Source organism: Haliaeetus albicilla, chromosome 9 (genome assembly GCF_947461875.1).
Source record: "Haliaeetus albicilla chromosome 9, bHalAlb1.1, whole genome shotgun sequence".
Classification (NCBI taxonomy): Eukaryota; Metazoa; Chordata; class Aves; order Accipitriformes; family Accipitridae; genus Haliaeetus; species Haliaeetus albicilla.
In genome coordinates, this window is record NC_091491.1 from 9,461,644 (window position 1) to 9,484,685 (window position 23,042).

Sequence of the window (23,042 nt, forward strand, 5' to 3'; positions counted from 1 at the left end):
GCTGGTACAAATAAAAGCAGTAGTAAGACCACTGTAAGTAGATAAGTACTCACATCCAAGTCAACATGAAAACACAGTACAAGAAGGAGCAAGTTGGCACAGGCTGAGCCCATTGAAAAACTGTACTGTGGCAACTGCAAAAATACTGAACTAGGCAAGAAACAATAGGCATTCAATAGAAATAGAAAACTCTGTCTTCAGGGATTGCTTTTCTTCAAATTTTGACAGTGTCTAGTGCCTCATGCATGCTATTACTGTGTAATTAAATAGAGTACACATCCGCATAGTTCAAATTTGAAGTGTAAGTGGAAAGAGACAGCTTAACAAAGGCAGAAAGCAGCTACAGAGGTGAAGGCACCCAATTTGTAAAGGTTGACGGCAGTGTGTTGGTAATATTAGTTCCTGGTTAAAATTTGGACACTTAAAGGAAAACAATCAAAATGCTATCATTTGAGTGAATATCTAGATTATTTGTAATTTATTGTGCAAACAAGTATACAGAAAAGGACATGTTAATTCTTATCTGTCCTGCTGTCAAGTTGTTCAGTAAAGAAATACATATGTGGCAAGAAAAGGACATGGAGTGAGAAACTACCTCAGAGAGATGGATTTTGATCTGGAAAAAAGGATTGGAGCACAATGAAGCAGTTCGTCTAAGATACTATCTAAATGCTATTTCATGCTGTTTGTGTTAAAAAGATAGTGACTGAAAATTGGCAGATAAAACAGGGAATTAGATATATGCAGCATGCAGACATGTAGTTGCTAGAGAGCACTGCGTTAAGGTTTGTAACCACTTATTAAAATATCCTTAGTTATTTATTACCAAATATCTTTGGGCTTTTACTATGGAATAATGACCATCAAATAAATGATGAATGAATCTCTCATCTGCTAGTAGCTACTAAATAACTAAATAATAGGCTCTCACAAGGAAAAATGAAAATCAGACCAGAATTCAAGGACAGTTCCAGAGTATATAGCAGGTGATAGTTACAGAAAACAACAGTGCATGAATTCCATGCATAGCAATGTAGGAACAGGACAACTAGATACTTAAATGTTTGGTTACTGTTCATGAGGTCTTAAATTACATTTAAAACAAATCAAAATAAGAAACCCAAATAAATATTTTATCAGAGAGTAAGTCCATAAATATACCTGGTTTCATGGATGAAAATAGCTAATGATAAATTTAACGAAAGAAAATCAGCAGAAGTAACAAGATTGAGATAATATTGAAAAGATAATTTTTTATTCTGTCAAGTAATGTGATTTGATAATTTATATTTGTGCGCAATTTCTCTATAGAAAAATAAGAAATGAGTCTTCCTCTACTTTGTCTCTGGTACTTGCACATTTCTGCTCTGTAACAATGTTTAGCACTTTCTAAAATAGAAGTTGCATAAAAAAATCATTAACAAATTTGTTCATTAATGTAAAATTAGTTAAAGTTGGTACATATTTAGACAGATCTCTAGATTAACTCCATTTATAGAAACTTCAATAAAGTATGTATATATCTTAATTTGTGTTTTCTAAGTACAAACACCTGCTTAGAAATTACCTCCCTTTATGCATGCCTTTTAGTCAGTTCTGCACCTGCGGGTGCACAAATTTTGGTACTTTCACCTGCAAAACCCTTCTGTGTGTTGTTTTTGGCTTTTGGCAAGCATTTGGAGAAAACACTTGCTGGTTGTTGGTTCATGCTCCATAATAAATTAGCAAAAAATAAGTGAGCTGCTGTGCATTATAAAGTCATATTGCAAAGAAATGCACTGAGTGCACAATCTTCATGGAGTTTCTTTACCAAGATGCACTTCCATCCACACAAAAAGCTAAATATGTGTCTGTCCTCCTCTGTATCAATATAAACTCTGATTTAATAAGTAACCATTTTTTTTTGTCTAGATAGCATTTTGATGAGCATAGTGCCTGATTGCCTGTATTGTGCCCGATCATCTTGAGCTGGTTTATATTCCAGGATGTCATTGGAAAGAGTCTGTAATCCCAATTGCACCATTTCTCTCTGGAACAGTTTCACATGAAGCAACATGGTTATCAGGAGTGATCAGTCCATGTGCTGAGAGTTTGTTTCTGGCTGCTTGGATATCCACATCTATTAGTCATAATAATAGTTCTTACAGCTGACTACTTTGGCCAGAAATTTGTCTTAGGTGAAAACTTACTTTTGGTGCTAGCCTTCCTACCCCTCTTAGTCCAAACTTCTGAGAGATCAGGACCCCTCTCCCTCGTGGGCAGACACCAGGATCTTAAAGCAAGAAAGAGCTTGGAGGTGGAAAGTTGCAGGCTGTTTTCCAGTCTTGTAAAATACTGCTATTTCCCATGTAAATATCTTAAATAAAACGTATTTCTGTGTAAAAGGGTGCTGTTTTACAGATGAGCAAAGTATTCTGCTAAGTACTTAGGCTCCACTAGGCTGGGAGACCAAGTGTACCCAATAATCAACCAGACCAGGCTGTGGTAATGTGGGTTTGCTGGGAGACATCAGAGTTGCAGATGGTAGAGAGTTTGGAAATGGAAAAGCAAAGAATTAACAAGGAAAACCAGGAATGTGCTTTTGAAGCCTACAGTTCTTGGTAAATGTTTCTGTTTAAGTGTTGATATAGCTAACATGATAAAACCTTTTTGTTCCCACTGCAAGTTAATCTGGATAGGTATTTCTACTAGTTATTTTCTTTTCCTCTCTTTTTGAATTATCTCTGAAAGAGGAAGCAAATAGTCCACTGTGGAATTCCAGTTAGCCTGCAATGCTTACTAAAGTCCTGTCTTTCAGACTTGCCAGATGTGTATTTATTTCCAAAGCTTGTCTTTCAAGGAGTGCTAAAAGAGAAGCAACAAATTGCATGCAGTATGGAACAAATGGTTAGCTGGGTTAATTTTAAAAAACGTAAACATAAACCACGCCCCCTCCTCCCACATGATGATTCACTCCAAGAAAAAGAAAAAAAAAAAGGCCTTTAGTCTTACATGCTCTGGCAGAAGTTGTATTATAACGCATACAGCTTCTGTTCTTTTGCTTCCACTATGGAAGATAAATCCGCAGTTTGAAAAACAGAAACAAACAAAACTAAAAGCCCCAAGCCATCATTTTGTATGTAAGAAGGGTACTGAGTGTTATCTTTGAAGTCACCATGAACTACTGGAATGTTTATATCCCACTGTTCCATCCTATTATTTTTGGGCAGAACTCTCTTTTAGAAAGAAGGCAAAAAAAGATTCTCCCAGCAACCTTGTGAAGTCTGCTGCACATACATTCAGTCCCTTCCTTCACATGCAGTTCCTGACCACGTGGCTGTTACAGAAATTGGTGCTGGAACTAACACGGGGTGTTCATGGACAAAGGCTGTTAGTTGGCTTTGGTGTATTTTGCCAGCCTTTAATGTGGTACTGGAACCCTACAGATGAGCATATGCTGTTGACATTTGGATATCTGCACACTTGCCCTTTTGCTAGACTGCTCAGGAAAAATACAGTCCACTGCATACTCTCTTATCACAGAGGAGGAGATGAGGGTAGGTAATATACTATGGTAGTGTTGCTATTCTATCTGCCAGCAGTGTCAACACTCAAATTACTAAGTGCTACTATTATGGCTGTATGTGTAATGCTGGTTAATGCCCTGCTGTGCTACCTGGTAGCTGTAACCTACTCCTGCTTTGCCTCTGCTCTGTTAAGATGACACATGGCAATCTATACATCTCTTCTTCTCTCCAGCTATCAGGGGTCCCTCCTCACCACAGGAGAGCTGCTGTCCTGGGGGACTGGGGATCAGTGGGTGCCAGGTAAGGGAGGATGCTGTGCTGGATTTGGGTGGCTCTGAAGTCCCAGAAGAAAGGGAGAGGATAAGGGCTCTGATCTCTGCTTTACGCTGCAGAGCGAAATTCTTTATGGACTGATTCTGCGTCACTTTCCCTTTCCCATATGTCTGAAAGCAGATAGTTTGAAGAAAGGTAATTCCCACAGGCCCCTTTAGACCTGCTTCCCCTCGCGGCAGCCTGCTATGCAGAAGGCTTACTTGCACTGCAGTGTGCTGGTGATGGCATTGCCCATCAGGAGAAGAGATGAACCTACCTCAAGTCTGGTTATATGTACCTACACCTATATGGCTGCTGGAGGTGAGGATGAGATCTCCAAAGCTGCAGCTCTTGGGAGGTAGGAGCTGTCAAGTTCCTGCAGCAGTTCTGCTGTGAGAAACTCCCTCTGTGTTTTCATGGCTACTTGACTCTCCAGCTCCAGGTAGGACTAGATCAAGACATATCAAAATCCACTCTCTCTGGGCAAGGAAGTATGAGAGTTTCTATGGGAATTAAAAGGCACCATTTCTTTGACTCCTCTCCAGCAAGAAGGCACCTGCTGCTCCTTCTTCCCAGTGCTATTCACAGCACTCTTATAAGTTTTACTATCTTGCATTTTTTTAATGTGGATTATGTGAGGTGTACTGTAGGAAAAAAATATGCTATTGCTTATTCCTTCAATAATGAAGCATTGGCTGAGCTGGTCTTAAGGTATTCTGGGCATCTGTCAAGCCTGCTAAGCATCTTCAGCACAGCTGGTACGAAATACTGTATGGGAAACTGTTTTCCTGTAAGAGCAACATCTTCTCCTGCACAGACAAGTCTAAAGATTTGAACTCTTGAATCTTGGGTCCTCATTGTTCCCTCAGATTTTGCTGACCTAGGACAGAAGAGATGGGAAAAGATTTATATAGATGAAATAGTTGCAGCTTGCTGAAGTAGAGCGCAGAATTAGTCATGTGTTTGTGTCCTAGCTGCTTTATATTCCTACCTTGTCCCTTTCTACCTGTCCCTCTTCCAAGGGAAACTATAAATAAAAAACAGGTTAGGGTGTTCTCAGAGCATCATCCCCAAAAAGCCAATCTATGAGAGGAGGAGGTTTTTCATAGGTGTTATCAGAAATTCGAGTGTTGTATTTTCTGCTCTGAGTGTTGGGTTTTTTCCCTTCAGTGTCTGCATCTATGTATCTGTAAAGCATTTGGGAAGAGTTATTGAAAGCATAGCTGGTGATGGCTGCCAGGAGAGAGACAGAGTGTAGTTCCAAAGCTTACTCAGAAAGCTTATTCCTGTGATGAGAAAAATGAACTTCAAGAAACTATGATAAGGAATATATCCGCCATACATGGCGTTTCCTGTCTGCAGTGTGTCTGGAACAGGATCAGTTCTGCTCTCCGGGACCTGAGAGTGATCAAGATTACTCCCCCCAAGTCCCACCTTCCCCAGGTAGGGTCAGTCTGGCACCACGTCCCATTGAGACTTCTCAAATCACCCCAGTCATGTCCTGTTATGTTCACGCCCTCTACTACCTATATTTGGGTCATTAATCAGTCTGAAATGATGCAATATCTGAATCAAACACTGTGGATGCTGAAAGAAGAGCTGTTTCTATTGCTGAGTGTCGTAACTCACCTGAACTGACGCGTGCTGCTGCAGAGGCTTCTATTGCCAATTCATTAAAATGTAGGCAGCGATTTGCAGTGAAATGTCAGAACTACTCCTCAGAGCTCAGGCATTTTCTGGAGCAGGTGGACAGAGGTTTGTGCTGAGACAGTATCAAGAAATAGGCTTGAGGCTTAATGCTAATTTGCCGTCGGTCTCAGTGAGGGCTCCCTGTAATTGCCTACCCTTTTTTTAGAGAACCGTTGGTTATCTAGGTTACTGGACGATGTTGAAATCATTATCATAGGGTCTATGATTGTGGTTCTGATTCAGCTCCTTCTTTGGAAGTCTGTGGGAACCTTTTGCGTGCCTTAGTGGGAATTGAGTCAGACCCTACATCTTTTTAAATCAATATGCTTATATTTGATGCTGTTTCATTGGGTCATGAAAATGCCTCGAGACAACAGCTGGGGACCATGGTGCCGGCATGAAAGATCTTTACAGGCCAAAGACCTTTACAGCTTTGTCCCATTTTTATGCAGAAACCTGAATTTATAGTCTCTAGGTTGAAGAGTAGGAAAGTTCAGCTGCTGTGTCAGTTAATGGATGGTTTGGAAGCAATGTCTGCCTGTAACTATCATCCCACCTGTCCTGCTTTTTTTGTGCCTGAGCAGGAAATCTCACCTGGGTCAGTTATTTGCTGAGGAGGCAAAGGGAAGAAGGCATATTTATTTCATTGGTAGGCTGTACGTTCCTGGAAGCATCCTTCTTCTTGTCTTGTCTATTAAAATGTATATTCTGCTTGTCATACTGCAGCAGAGGCCTAACCCCAGAGCACGGTGATGGAACACAGAAAGGATTTCTTACTGCTTCAACCCTGTCTCATTGAAGTCTCTATAATGCTTTAACATTATGCTTTGTAAGTAATTATTACAGCATCTTAAGCTCAGCCTCATTCAAAACACCCTAGGAACGGAAGAAAGGGAAAATGTTCCTTGAATAGACTGGGATTGAATCAGGTGGGGGGGGGGGAATAGTGCTGCATGTAAGTTTCCAAGCAAATGTTAAAATATAGGGTAAGGAATTATAAAATTTCCTATCAGCTTAACATGACCCTTGCAGTAGTAGTTGTGACCTGAGGAATACAAGCCATTCCTGATGCAGTGCTCCGCTGTTGCACTCTGTACTTTGGTAGTGGGGAAATCTGGCTTGGTAAAACAGGTTCAGAAGGCAAAGCAAGTCACTACTGCCATGTCTGGATGGCACCATGTGATCCTGTTCCATCGGAAATAAGCTTCCCAGGTAATTGTGTATTGAGGGTATTGAGAGGATGCCAGATTGGTGTTGTAGAACGTGTCCCTTCATGCTTCACAGGGATGTTCAAATATGGGTCTGGAGAAATGTTACGGTTTGTTTAAGGATGTAAGCTGACATATACTTAGCATGGATGTAAATGAGGCAGCTTATGGCTTGTGTTCTTGAGGCTTATAACTTGGAAAGAAGCATGATGCTTCAGGACAGTTTGGTTAATGGTGCCTCACAGACAAAGAAAACAATTCACTCAAGCCAGTTCTAGGCTCATTAGGAGGCCTGGAGACAAATCTAAACTTTGTATTAGCAGGGCTTTGGTGGTTCTTGAAGGTTGTGCATACTGTTCTGAAAAACAGGATGCAGGAGGGAGGGAAAGTGTTATTAAGGCTCTGACTTGTGTTCAGATGCAAAAGTAGAGGTTTGAGCCTTTCTTTGGTTGAGCTCTTGGTTGCCTGCTGATACAAAAGCGTCAGTCATGCTGTAGGAACTGTAAGTGCTTCTTCAATGGCACACACAATCTGTGGCCTCCTGGGTCATGCATAAAGGCTGAAAAGAGGACCATTGTGTTCTGAGTAATGTGCAAATAGTGTGAAGATGGGAAATGTCTTACAGTACCAGGTGCTAAATTAGTCTTTTGAAGTGTTGACATCTCTTTTAACTGCATAAAGTTCACATGCTACACAAAACACTGCATTTGCAATTCGGATAACATTGAATTAGAGTACTAATCTCAAACCCATGTAATAGATTTTGAGCTGGAAATCCCTTGGAATGGTGCTGATCATCATGTCTGAAAACATGGTTGACGAAGTTTCACGAGAAGATAGTGACAAAATGTGCAAATGCATTTAATATAGTTAAATAGGATTGTCATTTCGTCAAGCAGGCTGGATTTAGAGAATGAAATGAAGCTACAGCATGACAAAACTTTGCCAATTAATAATGCTTCAACTAGCAATATAACAACTGTTTGAAGAGGGTCATGACTAAGAAGAAGCTGCTAGGTAGAAGAAATTGGTAGATACATCAGTTTCTCTGGAAATCTGGTGCTAAAACTAAGACATCTCTCAGATGTAGGCCAAACATACTGCAAGGTCAGCCTTTCTCGCAGTACTTGGGTGCTTCTGGATCTTGATTGAGTCAGTAAGCCAGAGAAGTGTGAAAACAGAAAGCAGGAAGAAAAAATTTTGGAGTTTGGAATGATTCAGGTGGTTTTTCAGCAAAGTTGCCTAAAAGGTCTGACCTGCTGGTGTACTTAAATTTTTAGCATATGCAAAGTAAAATATGCCAAGAATCAGCAGAACCAACAGTATAGGTAAAGTTGCTGGGACTATAACTTTGTTTGTGGTAATTTCATTTAAATCTTGAGGCATTCCATTAAAATGTGTCCTTCATGGGCTCTCAAAACTTGTTCTACCCTTGAAAATGCGTATAGTTAGGGCAAAACATTCACACCTGGATGTCTCAGTCAGTCAGCTGATGCTTTTTTCAAAGGGTGCTGAGAAATCAGTTTCTGTAATTGTCTCAGGGATAGGAATATGCGGTTGTGCTCTCCAAGAACCAGACCTGTCTGTTGGATTTGAGTAAATTTCAGTTTAAGAATTGGTCCAAACCAAAGAGTGTTTGAGCGAAGACAGCCCATCAGGTTAGTGTGGTTAGATCTCACTGAAGGTGGAGATGATGTTAGTGTTGTGTATCAATGCCTGTAAGTATTTCTTCTGAAAAATCTGGTATCTGTTTATAGCTGGGTTGCTTGGATTCAGTCTTCACTTGTGACTTAGCTGTGGCTGGAACACAGCAGCCTGTTACTGCCTGTGAATATTCTTTAGCTTTGTGTATGCCAGGCCATATTCCAGCTGTTAGTATTTGAAAACTTTCGTGTGTCGAGAGCCTTGCATTGTTTCCACAGTTGCAAAACTACGTTGTAGTTTCCCCAATCCCTATTTTTGTGATTGTGTTATGGTTGTCTTCGCACGTCTCAGGAAGGGAATGGTGATAGTGTCTAATGCCAGAGCTATTTGTTGCAAGTACTGGTAAGTGTGTCCCATCTGACAGATCTGAAACAAAAAGCAACAGTTTGTTTCCGACCCAGAACTATTAAGGTTCTCAGGGGGACAGTTTTGGAAGATACATTCTGGCTGAGCTATGCGTAATGGTTTTGTAACACGGATAAATGACCACTATTTCAGCCATGTGAAATGCTGTGGACTCCTCTGTGTCTTACACCAGAGCCACAAGGATGAAAAGAAGTGCTTTAGCTCAGTGTTCTAGCAGGCACTGGTAACATGGGGCTCTTTATGATCCCTATGATTTATTTGAAAACATCAGCCTTTTTCTTTTAAGGTCTGTTTTATAAGTAGCTATTCATGTAGCACTCTGCTGGATGGTGTTCTGGTGAATAAGCAAGCTAATCTGTTACGTTCCTTCCAATTACATTTCAGACCCCTGTCATTAATGCGATATTAATGACCAAGAGACTAAATTGAGAAGAACATAAATCCCACCATTTGAGTGTCATGTAATATTTTTACCACAGGCAGGTCAATCAGATGAAAAGCCCTTCAATTAGTAAGCTGGAATGCTGCTTTGTCTTAACTGAGGCTATTGTCAGGACCCAGTGGTGCTGCTTCATCACCCAGTGTCTTGTAATTACATTACCTAATTGGATGGAGGATGGGAGTTGGGCTTACTCTTTTTTTTTTTCTTTAGTTTTTTCTTTTGTGCTACCCCAAAATGATTGAAAAGTAATAGAAGAGTCTCCCAGGATGGCCACAGGTTTGAAGGGAGGGCAGTGATGGGAACTTGGATTTTGGACGCTGCAATTTTATTGTTGAAAGGGAATTTCACATTCAAAATTTGCAAGTAGCTAAGAAAATCCTGGCCCTGATTTTTGTACCTGTGAAGCACACAGCAGCTCCCTGCCGACTCTGGGAAGCTCTGTGGGAGTCTTGCTACTTCCAGGGTGGTTTTGTTTGTTTTTTTTCTCCAGAGTGCTTAATTAGGTGCTTCACTTTAGAGCCCATCTGTAGGTATCCAGTTGTTAAACACTTTAGTTGCTGATTGAAGGGTGTGATGAGTGAAAAAAGAATATCTTACAGTCTTTATTGGTTACTTTTATGTACTAAATAATAATAGAAATCTCATAAAATAAAGACACTTTAATCAGCCAGAATCTTAAGTGTATTTCCAAATAAAACTTTCCACATTCAATTAAGTGTGCCTGAACAGGTCACCTGGGAGAACTAAAGCCATTAACAAATACTAGAGACAATCAAAGGGAAGGTGAGGGGACTTTGCTTTTTCTCCCTTGCTCATTTCTATACTTAAATAGGTATTTTTTTCTCTTTCTACTTGCTGTAGTCTCTCTTCTCCTTGCAGGGCTCTGAATACCAGCTAGATTTTCCCAAAAGGGAATTGTTCAAAGGTGAGGTGCTTAGAGCTGAGAATTGGTGGGACACTTAATGCATCCAAATAAGCTGAAGTTTTGAAGTGTTTGACGTAGTGTAAATGGATGCTGTAGAAGAATCAGACCTGCTTTAGAAGCTGTAAGTCCATCATAATTGCAAAGGGTTTATATATTGACCCTTGAGCAAATGATTAATCAAGTATACTAAGGTTTGAATAACTCAGTAGCTTGCTATTAAATCTTGGTATGGTGTAATGGTCTCATCTGTAACATGTTTATAACCTCTAGCCAGCATATAATAAGCATGTGTGAATAAAATGTATGAATACTTGAAGGAGGGCCCAGGGCATTTCAACTTCAGTGTTAGTGACCTGCCCATCAGAGTTCAGGGGAAGACCTTTGGGTAAGAGAAGCATTCTTCATTGGACACAAATACTTAAACTTATATACTTCCAATGCCCAAGCAGGCTTCAGGGAAGCCAAGTGAAGAAAAACCTGTTTAGGGTGAATGCAACAGAGGCACAGTAGATGAGATGGTGTCTGCCCTGTGGATTTAACTGGGATTTTGAATAGCTTACCTTTGCTAAAGTCCTCAGTCTATAACTGTGCTTCTCTCCCTAGAGAGCCTGTGTCAGAGACTGAAGGAGTTAATGTCTCAAAGAAGTTGGGACTTGACAGCCTGTAATGTTGCTTCAATGTGTATCAAAACCTGATAAGGAGGCAGTAAAGATGGAGCCAGACTCTTCTCAATGGTGCCCAGTGAAAAGATGAGGCAACAGGCACAAACTAAAATACAGGAAATTCCATTCAAACGTAGGAAGAAACATTTTTACTGTGAGCATAGTCAAATACTGGAACAGGTTGTCCAGCAAGGTTGTGGCTTCTCCATCCTTGGAGATACTCAAAACTCAACTGCATATGGTCTTGAGCAACGTGTTGTAGCTGACCCCGCTTTGAGCAGGGGGCTTGGACTAGATGATCTCCAGAGGTCTCTTCCAATCTCAACTATTCTCTGATTCTGTGACATGCATGCGAAGGAGAAGAGCAGTTTGAAAATGGTGGTGAAAGATGGGCTTGGCATCAAGGCTTCAATTTGAAGGCAGGAAACTGTAGAACTTAAATCCAGTGGTGGTAGAAGTTACGGGAAATGTTGTGTGCAGTAGTGACTTAAAAGGCAGTTGTGATTTTAAAGAGATGGGAAGTGAGAAGTGGTTATCGGTAAGTGATGACACACAGAATGAGGGAAGAAAAGAGGAGTCTAAACTCAATCACGTCTCTGCAGTGGGCCAAATGGCGAAAGAACCAGCAACTGCAGTGAATCTCCCCCAGGGCTACCCAGCCAGCATGACTCACGTCTGATAAGGGAAAAACATCTTGTTGGAGGTGAGAAGGGTAGTTTATAGTTACATTTATCAGACAGGTAACTGTAGCATGAACCTCTAAGTGCACTTGTATCTCCACAGAAAACAGATAAAATACTCACAGCTCACAGCATTGCATCAGAGCTGGTAACTCATCAACCTGTCGCCAAGCAGACTCCACACAAGCATGTACCCTGCCTAGTTGCTATGAATGCCACCCAGAGATTAAACATAATCAGCTCCTTTTCGTTTTAGGAAATCCTGAAAACAATGCTTACCCAAACCTATCAATGGGGGAGAAAAGGACTGACCAACAAAACATCACAGTAAACAGCTCTGCCTGCCCCCCCCCCCCGTGTTATTTTGTATTTTGGTCTCTCTGCTGGCAATCCCCGTGAGGGATTAGTTAAGATTACTCGTAGATAAAGGTAGATACACATCTCCCTTTTGTTCCTGCACAAAGATCTCCCAGACAGTAAGACACCAAATGTCGAAAATTTGGCATGAATATTCAGCTGCTTAAAAGTCTGGGCCACCCTTCACAGGAAGACATGTTCTTCAGGATTGGCCCGGAACAATTCACCAGTACTAAATATGTAACCCCTCTCTAGCTCTTTACAATATTTATTCTGCTTTTATTAAAGGAGGGTTTGAACCATTCACGTTTGAGAAGGTAGGGTGTGTGGCTTTGTGGTCCATATCTAGATTTGACACACCATTCCTATCAAATGTGTGGACCCAGGACTTGTATCCACCAATGGAAGGCAGGTGCCTTGGTTATATGTATTCAGAATTCAAAAGCTTCAGGGATGCACAGAGGTGGAAGATGTATTTAGGCTTTTCTGTTCTGCTGTAGCCTTTATCATCCATCCAGACACAGAATGGAATTTAAAACATGAACATCATCATTTAATGTCATCTTGTCTTTCATGATATGTCAGTGTCCCTGTTTGACTTGGAAACTTTCAGGTTCTTAAAGGTGACCCCATCATTACTGGGAGGGCTAAGAGAAATGGAGTGTTTAGTGTTTAAACAAATATGTCACCTGCATTTGTAATGTCGTTCCATTGCTCAGCTCTTCTAGTGACTCTCAGCTAATGAGCAGGAGTTTGAACTGTGAGTTTACAGGAGCCAGTGCTCTTAGTCACAATACTGATACTCAGAAGTATGTTCCTGGTTTGGTTTGCATCATGGTTAATGGTACATCTGTGCCATACCTGCAGTGAAGGGTGTGGTGTGTCATCTCTAACCACTTAGATCCCTGCAAAATATTGATACGGTTGGGAAAACTTAATGGAGTGCAAGAGGAAGCGGTGTTTGCCTGGCCAGAAAATATAGGTTCTGCTCAGGAAAGGCAAATGCTTGCGCATGAGGGTAGCTGTCAAAAGGGACCACTCTTGTGCAGCCCTTGAATATACATTTGAGCCCCCTGGGTTTTACTTTGGTCAGCTGGCTCCTGCAGTATTTCAGATTTTTCTATCATCGGTTGATCTAACTGATCACTTGTGACTGCTGTGGTACCCTCGATGTTGTCAGCACAAGACTGCCAGCTGTAGAATACAAGAGCGTAACTGCAGTACAGTTCAACTGAGTTTGCTCCAGAAACTCAGGGAAATTAAATCAATCCCAATGCTTTCTCCTTAGTTTATTGTCATTCCACACACATGTATTATAGGCTTTGTGTGGCAGTCCTAGCTGCCTAGTGGCAGGAATGGCTTTATGCACATCTTCTTTCAAAGGATGCAAACCTTGATTCTGTGTTCTTGTTTGTTGTGTAATGTTTATATAACAAAAGAAGGAAAATATGGCAGACCTCAGCAGTTAAAATATGGAATTTCATGGTACTGAGCCCTCTTTTACAGAAGCTAAATGTAGAATCTGTAGGAGGTTAACTCAGTATCCTCATACAGGAAAGGGTGCAGGTGCAGTTGCTGTAGCAGTATAAAAGGTCCTTCTTTTAGACCAGCAATGTCAGTTCAAAACATGGCTTGCATTGGTGCTGTGCACACATAGCACACACACACTAGTAATTAGTACTAGGTTGGCTATGTCTGTGTGATCTCATCGGTCCGTGTGTCCCTAATCTGAAAGAAGCATGTATTCAGCTTCTTTTATGAGACCCTTACAAGCTATTCCACGTTCAAATGCAAATACTTAATAACTGAAGCTTAAGGATCATATGATTCTTTAGACAGTAAATCTGGTGGTTCAGAGTTGTACACATATTTGGCAGATTATAGGTTTATCACTGACAGCTAATCTTTTAAAGAACTGTGGCTTAATTCCTTTTGTTAACTAATTAAAAAAGGAGAAAGAAGTTAAAGCTGTAATTAGACCTATTAAAACATGTATTAGTCACTCAATGGTCTACACAACTAGGATAAATGTATAATTAGGAGGTTTGTCCAAACATGATTAAAGCTAGTCACGTGTCCTAGGCCGTCAAACATTTATGTGTGCATGAGATAGAGAGTAAAATCAGTATGAAAATGTGAATATAAACCATGTCATACTCTGCAGAGACAGTAAATGAACTGTCTTTTGGCATATTATAAGTATTGAACTCAAATCATAAAAGCTTTTTTCAGATGAAAATTCTGGAAAGATTGTGTCACACCTACAGTTTCTAGTGGGTAGTGTCACTGGCAACAGTAATCAGGCCAAGTCCATCTGACCCCATGATCTATCACTGCTGTTGCCTATGGTTCACTGATAGTTTAAGAAATTTAGAAGTTAGTTCACAGAGTATTTCTATTAACAATCGGCACGTTCCCCGAGTCATAAGGATTTGTATCACTTCCAAAACTCACATCTATTTTTGGGGATTGGGTTTCTTTTTTGTTTGGGTTGTTAGTCTTCAAACCACAAAGTAGTAAATTTTTCAGCTGTAGAGCTAGAGCATATTTTTCCTTCCCTATAGTTAGGAGATGGGAAGAAGAGAGCAGGTCCATTGACTGTGTCTATCTCACATACATACGTATCAGTGCTTTCTCTGTGCACTAGTTTCTGGTGATGGCATCTCTTGAAGGGAAATTCCCAGGAAGGCTGTGGCAGTTCTGGGTCTCTGTCAGCCACCATTCTTTTCATATGTCGATAGTTTATTGTATACGGGAATCTTCCCTGGCTTGTGTTGCATCAGCCCCTTTGTGGCATATACAAGTTGGAGAAGGGGACTCGGCACAGGCAGTGAGGGGGATCTCTGCCATGCAGTCATTTGAAGAAAACCATTGCATCTCTACAAACCAGGAGACGTTGGCAGCTCTTATGGAGGTGCAGACATCTCTGACATGACTGCTAACCAAAATTAAAGACATAAATGGTTTGCTGTAATAGCTCTTTGTTTCAAAAAACTTTAGTTGCAAGCACTGACCCAGAGAAAAAGACACTACAGTCTTGAGGCTGCTGGGCTTAACCTATGGAAAAGAAATAAGCTTAGGTGCTGAGAGCTGACTCAGATGTTTTCAATTTTCCTGCCAGAGCAAGAACTATTTGCACAGATGAACAAATTACAGAAGAGCTCCAAAGTAATGTAGAAAGGAATAAGCTTCTTTTAATATATATCAATTTCTGCTTGGGTAACAGTGAAATTCAGTTAAAAGTCTTATCTGCCTGTACTGCTTTTAAGCACAGATAATGTAGAGAAGAATTTGGCTGGTGTCAGCCCTTTTTGTCTCACTAAACTGCTGAGAATCCTGGGGTAGGACAAAGAGGAAAAAACACTTGGGGGGGAAATCTAGTGCAGAGGAGATGGTAGAAGTGTCCTTCTACCAGGAGAACAGAGAATGATGCTTCCTCTGTGTGAGTAATATCTGAATTTTCCATTTGTTTATGTTGGTTGTCATGTTTGCATACACTTGGAGAGAGAGAAAGGCGCATATGGGTGTGTGTGTATATAAATGCCTGTATTGCACACATAGTGGTTTGGAGACCAGTTTCTAAGTGGTTTATGGTATGTCTGTGGTCCAAATGAGTAGCAGCGTAAGACTTTTGGAGTTGTTTTGTTGTTTATATTTTCTTCTTCCTCTATGAAAAATGAAAAGATTAGGCCTCACTTGGAAAGGACCACTGTTTGTCTCCCGGAGCTACCCTGCTGCCCCTGTTCAGAGATGACAAAAATCTAAGTTTTGATTGACTGTGATTAGAGGTGGAAGATTGGGGGTTCTAGCTTACCACAACAAATTACTGCATAATTTTATTGTATAGGTTCCAATAGAATGTGTGCTAGCCAAAGATCCGGAAGAGATCTTTCAGCAGGATAAGAAGAGGCATTAGCTCTTTAATCCTAGATATAGAGCTCTAAACCCAGGCGCAACATAGAACTCATTATAATTAATTACCTAATATTGTTTAGACTTTTGTATGTTTTGCCTAGATGTTACACTTAAATAGCTGCATTGTCCGTAGTCTTGAATATATCATCTCAGAAGGGCAATACCATTCATGTCTTCATGTAGATTATGCTTTTAGAAGACTGCTTTTATTGCCAACTGAAGTCAGAATGTGATGATTTAAATTTGGATACCACTGCTTCAGAGAACATGGTTTAAATATTAAACAGATATTTGGAGTGCATAAGCATGGGATAAGCCAGGGAGGAGGATTCGGGGAGGAACTGGGGGAGAAGAATGAACATGTTACTTGTTGCAGATAGTTTCATTGTATTGGGACTCTGATTCAATGGTATTGATGGAACCGAGTCACTCTTTACCACAATAGGAAAACTTCATACAGTTTTCCTGCTTTATGCAAGGATTGTAAGAGGAAACTTTTAACAGCATTATTTGGAGGAAATTCCTGTCCAGTGCATTCACTGGGAGTGATACTGGCTGGTGAGCACAAACTTGTGTCATTTCTATGTAGGTATTTCAAATTTGAAGAACATCCAGGGCATTTGCAAACTTGTCATTCTACAGGTGTAACTAGCACTGTCTACATACTCATTCCGGGTCTGCCAGATGACTATTTTGCCTGTCACCCTCTCTGTGATCCAGATCTGAACCTCTTAAGAAACTAAAATCAGCCTCCAGTTCCCCTGCTTTCTAATTCTGCATGACTAAGTCGTTCAGCATGTTATAAATACTGTTGCTCATCCCAAATACATTGGTTACCTGTGCACCAATCATTGTCAGCGTATTTCTGCAGTGGAGTGGTTTAGCATTGGGTAATTGGCATAAATTAAATCGCTTGAGTCACAGTATTGCCCTTTCTGCATACACCCACATGTGTCTGTTACATATGTGCAGCTTATGGGAGATAGATGAATGATAGCAGCGCTGCAAATGCCCTGCCAGCAAACAAGGAACTCGTATACACTCAGAAAGTAAATATTCATGCAGAATTTACGTCAAAATAAGAGGAAGTGAAGAGTGCACAAAAGTATTTGTTTTGTGTGACTATAGGAATCCTCAAGAAATTCTTTTCAACCAGGGGATTACAGTGAGGAAAACAATGAAAACATGTCAGTGGTAGATTTTTGTCTGCTGATGGATATATTTATGACTGAGGCACGTGGCTTGATGTCTGCATGGCATTTTCCATATTTGAGAATGAGAGCTCTGTACTCTGGCTTATCTTTGCTACAGGGTACAAAGTCAGTCACTTCCCTGTCAACTGCTTCCCATCTGAAGAAGGGGAATCAGTAATCACTCATTGTTCTCAAAGCACTTTGGTGTTTAAGGACATACCATAATGCCTGCTGTTCTTCTCACAAATGATCTACAGAATAATAACAGTAAATTGAGGATCTGTGGAGGTTACATTTGTAGAAGTACATTTCCCTGTGCTTACAGTTTTCTGCAGTTGACTGTTTAATTTCTGCACCTGCAATTACTTCTGGGTGTAGCTCAAGCTGCTTAGTTGTCTGAGAACTTGATTGTGCTCATGTATCAGGTATTTAAGCATCAAAAATTGTGCCTTATGCCTTCACACAGCAGCGCCCAGAAAACTGCAAGTGTAGTGAAAGAGGTTGGCTTGAAAATCAGGTCCTTGCAGTTTACGAAAGTGTTGGCTGAACTAGGGAAACGGGCCACGAAGAAAATTCTATTAGATGAACAATTCCTTTTTGTCCATTTTAGGCTGCGTTGTGCCAAATGTGAAGTCCATCTCCTCATTCTGTTGAATTGCCCTTTACTCAGAAAGGCATGTAATTCTCTGGGCAGCTTAATGCCTTTTGCAACCTGTGCTGTTGCCTTGCATGGCTCTGAATTATTCAGCTGGTGGTACTACTTACTGAGCACACTGATGTTGCGATGGTCCACAGTAAAGCTCTAGTCTTACTCTTTGTAATGGTGTGCCTCTTGGCTCAGATTGTAACCTGAGGTTTTTCAGAACTGTTCAGTGTTGGCTTACTCTGCCTTCCTGCTGTGAGGAGGAGATTTATGTTTTTTTTCAAGGAAAGTGCAGTGAGAAAGGTGCTTAGCACCTTTGAAAAACTTCCCTTATTTCGTAGCTTCTAATGAAGGAAAAAATTAGAGTTTGGGGGACTGCAGGTTCAACTCCTTCACAGCTTTGAAGAGCCTTTAGGATTTCAGCAGTTTTAACTTGTCCCTTGGCATGCTGGGGAGGTTGGGATTGTGCTCGGCAGGTATTGCTTTTTCTGGATGCCAGAGCAGGATTTGTTACAGTCACCCGCCTCACCAAGCCTTCCTCTGTCAGTGCAGTGTTGCTGGCACTTGGGCTTAACAAGAATGAGTCGCATCCTGAGAATAAACCGAGGGTCTTCTGCCTGTGTTAGAACATCTTCATGAGTGTCACTGAGCAAACATGCATTACTTTTCTTTCATGCCTGTAAATCTTCACAAAAAATACAGTCCCTTTCCTCCTGGCAAGAGAAAAATGAAAGGAGTCTCAGGTTTTAAAAAATAAATGCATACAAGGGGATCACTTTCTAGTCACATGGGTGTGTATTTCCATGTTGCACAGATTTCACTGTCGTCCATCCTGAATTAAAAAAGACAACGGGAGACCTGCTAACGTGTTTTACTTCTTTCCTCAGTATTTCTGGCTTCTTGTGCTCTCGCGAGGTTTGGTTGGTATCGGTGAAGCAAGTTACTCCACTATTGCACCGACCATCATAGGAGACCTTTTCACCAAAAACACAAGGACCCTTATGCTGTCTGTTTTCTACTTTGCAATTCCTCTTGGCAGGTAAGTGACAGAATGCTTCTTTCGTCTGGTTTTGGCTTTTCTTTTAAAATAAGCTTATGCAGATCTTAAGTTGTTAATGATGATAGTTCTCCTGTCTTTGGTTGGAATGGTTTAGACAGGAAAATATTGTGAGCAGTGACTAATTAGTTGCAGGAACTGGATTCTTTTTCTATCCCTGTTACTGGTTCGTGTGTGACTTTCGGGAATCAGTGGGAAGGACTTTTTTGTTTTTTTACAGCAGTGGGGTGGGAATGGAATAAAAATATTTTAGCTGACTTTTTTTTATTAGCATTATTAAACTGTCATTTCGAATAATGCTATATTGGTTCTCTGAATCATTGCTTCGATTCATGTGAGGTCTAGGCCTTCTTTAGGCAATGTCTTTCAGGTTACTGTGAAATCAGGATCTCTTAAGATGCTGGGCTGAGTTTTCAAAAGTGAGCAAAAGGGTACCTGCTTCTACATGACAGTCTAAATATTGGAGGTTTCAAGAGGAGTATCCTGTATAACATACACAATTTGAAATTTTGACTTTAAAAAATATTTTTAGTTTAAGCTGAAATTCTGTCCAACCTTGAATTTGGCCAATCTGACTAAGTTTGGAAAATGTGCCTAAGCCAATCTTAGATGACTTGCTAGTTGCAATAGCAGCGGCCAGTCCATTTTAGTGCTATTACTACTGAAACAACAATTGGGAGAAATTGTGAAGTCTAGTGTAGACAGCAAGGCTGAAGAGAGGAACTGTAATGATTGTTCACACTCAGTCTTAACGAAGAGCAATGAAGGACAGCCAAGCCTATAGATGCCTGATGAAAGCAAGACAGACTCAGATTTGGAGTAGTTATTTCCTCTGGCACTTTCAGTTGAGTTCCCTTATCAGCCCAGTGCAGTATCTGATTGTTGGGACAGGAGGGAATCTGTTATTTTTTTTTAATTTTTTTTTTTTTTTTTTTAAATAATGGCTGACCCTCTATTGTGAGGTTGTAGGCAGGGTAGGTTCGCATAGTTTATATACCTATTCCCAGAGCTGGACAATATCCTGTGCAAAAGTGGTATCGTGGGTTCATTTCCAGCAGGGAAAACATAGGCAGCAGTTTAATCCTCCCCAACTCAGGGAGAAACTTCTGGTTTAGGGTGGTGCATTTTACAAGTTAGAGCACTCATCCCTGAGATAAAACTCACAAACATCCTTTTGCTCTTGAGGAGAAAGAGATAGCCATGTCCTTAACTGGTGAAAAGAATATTTTCCCAAAAGGGCCAAGGATGCCAAGTGTTTTCCTAGTGAATTCAGTCAACTATGGCTAGCAAAAAATGACAAATATTCATCCTGTTGAGCCTGATTCTGGGATTTAATTATCTCCATATCCAACAGAGGTGTGGATCCATGGTTTGATCTTGGGGCCTGTCTCTGTAAAAAGCCCAGTTTTGGGGTGATTATAGATGGCAACCTCCAAAGCTTAGCCATCTGCTCAATAAAAGCATGTGATGGCTGGCAGCTACCCTGCAACAGTCCTGGCAATTTTTAGCCAGGGCAATCTCAGCAACAAATGCAGGAGTTTCGAAAAAAGGATATTCACATCTGTTCAGTTCACGTTGAGAGAAGCGAGGCTAAGTTCACCTTTTTCTAGTCTCTTGTGAGCCACCTTTTGTTACCACAGTGTAATTCTCAGCATGTGGCTGAAAGTCCTCTTGCTCCTTTATCTTCAGAGGGGATTTCCAAGCTTCAGGTCTGATGTTCTCCCATCAGACTCTCTTGCATATTCTTCTTGGTTTTTCTTACAAGCTTATGGAAAATGGTCTCTTCATGGGTAATTAGAACCAAGTAGTATTAAATGACAAGAAAAAAAATTTGATGATGGAATATGGTGTGACCTTGAAGGGCACTTCTTAACTGAGAGCTTGAACATAAAATTGTTAAGTATTCATATTAGTGCACAGAAAGGCCTGATGCAGAAATTAAATTGGGAAATAAATTCTTTTTGAGGCTTTGTTTCCATCCACTGTAGATTGAAAGGCCAGCTATAAACTTGAGATCAGTGTCCAAATTTCCATCAGATTTGAGCATTCTTAGATCAACAGTGCTGGGAAGAGTTACATATTAGCTACCATCCGCTTCATCCACCCGTGTTTCTTCCTGCAGGAGAAGAGAGCCTAGGACACACAATTGATCATGCCTCTTTTTATCTTTAAGAACAGCTGTGATTGTGGTACTCTGTTAAAGCTCTGACTGACTCTCATCTTTGTATTCCTTGCAGTGGCTTGGGATACATCACTGGGTCAAGTGTGAAGCAGGTTGCTGGAGACTGGCACTGGGCGTTGCGGGTAAGCCACTCTTAATAACATCTTAATAACAGTTGCATCAGTTGATCACTGTTAGGAAGATTTCTATCATACGATTCCTCAACCTGTTGTTATATATAGAAGTTAAAGGATTGGAAATTACATCTATGGATATTAAGTGCATAGCAGATGTCTTCTCTAAGCAAATGGGAAAGGTATGTGATTTTAGCTCATTACACTTGTTTTTTTCCCTGCCTGGGAGCAAGAATTTTCCAATCACTTTATTATCAGTCAACCATGATTTCTTGATGGGGATGGGAAGACGAGGCATTGGCCTTAAATCAACTCCACAGTCTTTCAGTCCCCTGCTGTCAAGAAACTCCGAGAATGGCTTCCTGCTTTGAGGAAAAAACACTTTGTTCCAGTTTCCGCTTGTTTTTCTGCCCTGAGACAGTCGGTTTCCTTCTATTTTAACCTCTTGGGACCTTGATAAATGTGTTGAAAAGATAATACACTCCAATCACATATGCACAAACAGATCCTGCACACAAAGATGTCTTGAAAGAGCTGAGAGGAAGTGGCCCAGCAGAACTGTTTTCTGACCTTTGGCAATCTGGGTGGCATAAGCACCCGTGAGGTGCATTCTCTGGCCCTGGCACTTCATGAAGACAATGAATCTCATGAAGCTTAGGCCAACACCATTTATAACAGCAGGTGATGAAATACATGGGTTCCCATCTCAAGCAAATGTGCCCTTCTGTGACACAGACCATTCCCTCCCTGTCAGGCAAGGGTAAGCAAAACCAGGAAAATCACCGTGAACAGTTCATCTGCAGCTAGGAAAGTGGAGAGTAGTTTCCAGCTGTGAACCTGAAATGAAAAGTTTAATAGCCTACAGCTTCACACCAAGAGGATGGCTACCTCATTCAGTAGCAGAAATACTTTAAGGGTAAAATTAACTTCTGAGCAGAGGCCAGCACAAGGAATCAGAAAACCCAAAGCTTGTCCTCTTGGTCAGTGGGTTTTAATGAGGTTGATACATTGGAGCGCTCTTGTGTTTCTCTCTGTAAAACCTGAATGATTAATTTGTGCAAAGAAATCCTCACTAGCATTTTTCTCTTCAGATGAAGTCTCCATAGTTATCCTGAGAAATCCAGGCTATCTGCAAGACTGTACCCCTTATGGGGTCATGATTTCCGCTATAAATGACACATTGATGCGTGATTCCCTGACTGTGCAAAATCGTGGGGCGTCTGACAAGCTGCGCACTTCTATGATGGTTGCTTTGGACAGCATTGCTCAGTTTTTGTAGTCAAACAGCACATGTTGAAAGCTTCCAGACATCAGTGTAAAGCAGCCTCCATCCCTGTGGCAATTATTGTGCTCTTGCAAGATGTGAAAGATTCCCCTAGGTGATGCTTCCCTCTGTGATCTCCTGTGGTCTCCAAAGCCAGGAGAGGTCAGGAATAATCTATACTTCAGTGGGCTGAAGAAGACAGAAGGGCACGTTGGCAAGTGGCAGCTTTGTCTCTGGATCTAGCAGTAATGTTTCATTGGAGCATTACTGAGTATCAATGGATATTGTCCTGTTGGGGGATTAAGCCTTTAGATAAAAATCAAAGTGACTTTAAATTATATGGCCCTAGAAAATCCTAGCATTTCCATTTTTTTTTACCAGTGCTGTGTCTTGTGTTCAGTTGTAATAAGGATACTGTATCAGCCTTCATTTATCCCTGGATAAGGGATTTTCTTGACTTTCCAGCTCTGAAATATTTTTGCCTTCCCTTCCCTAGAAGAATTCTGGCTTTGTCGTCTTTGGACATGAAACACTGCTCTATGTGTAAAGGCCATTCTCAGGCTATTATTGGAAACTTTTTTTTTTTAACAGGAATTTATTTTTAAAATAGGATGTATAGAAGAGATGATAGTTCGGTGAAAATACATGTTTCTATTTTCTTAACGGAACTATTTTCCACTCTGACAATGACGGAATTTCAGTGTCAAAACAAGAATCATGTTTGTAGCTTGCAAAGCACTGTGGGATCTTTGTATTTTTGCCTAGTGATTGGGAGAAAGGATTGGAAACTGGGAAACCTAACCCTCAAATGTGTTGTTTTCCTA

The 23,042-nt window shown here is 40.7% G+C and overlaps 1 protein-coding gene across 2 annotated transcripts in view; it reads left to right on the forward strand.

The window, feature by feature from the left end:
* The window catches only part of LOC104314634 (SPNS lysolipid transporter 2, sphingosine-1-phosphate), a 141,782-nt gene that overhangs the window by 67,171 nt on the left and 51,569 nt on the right, over positions 1-23,042 (forward strand). For both annotated transcript variants that reach the window (XR_011326093.1, XM_069791467.1), the window contains exons 4-5: positions 18,490-18,641; positions 20,897-20,963. Coding sequence is in view for 1 of the 2 variants with exons in the window: in XM_069791467.1 (XP_069647568.1) it covers positions 18,490-18,641; positions 20,897-20,963 (219 nt within the window). In the remaining variant the exon portion in view is untranslated. The remainder of the gene's footprint in view (positions 1-18,489; positions 18,642-20,896; positions 20,964-23,042) is intronic.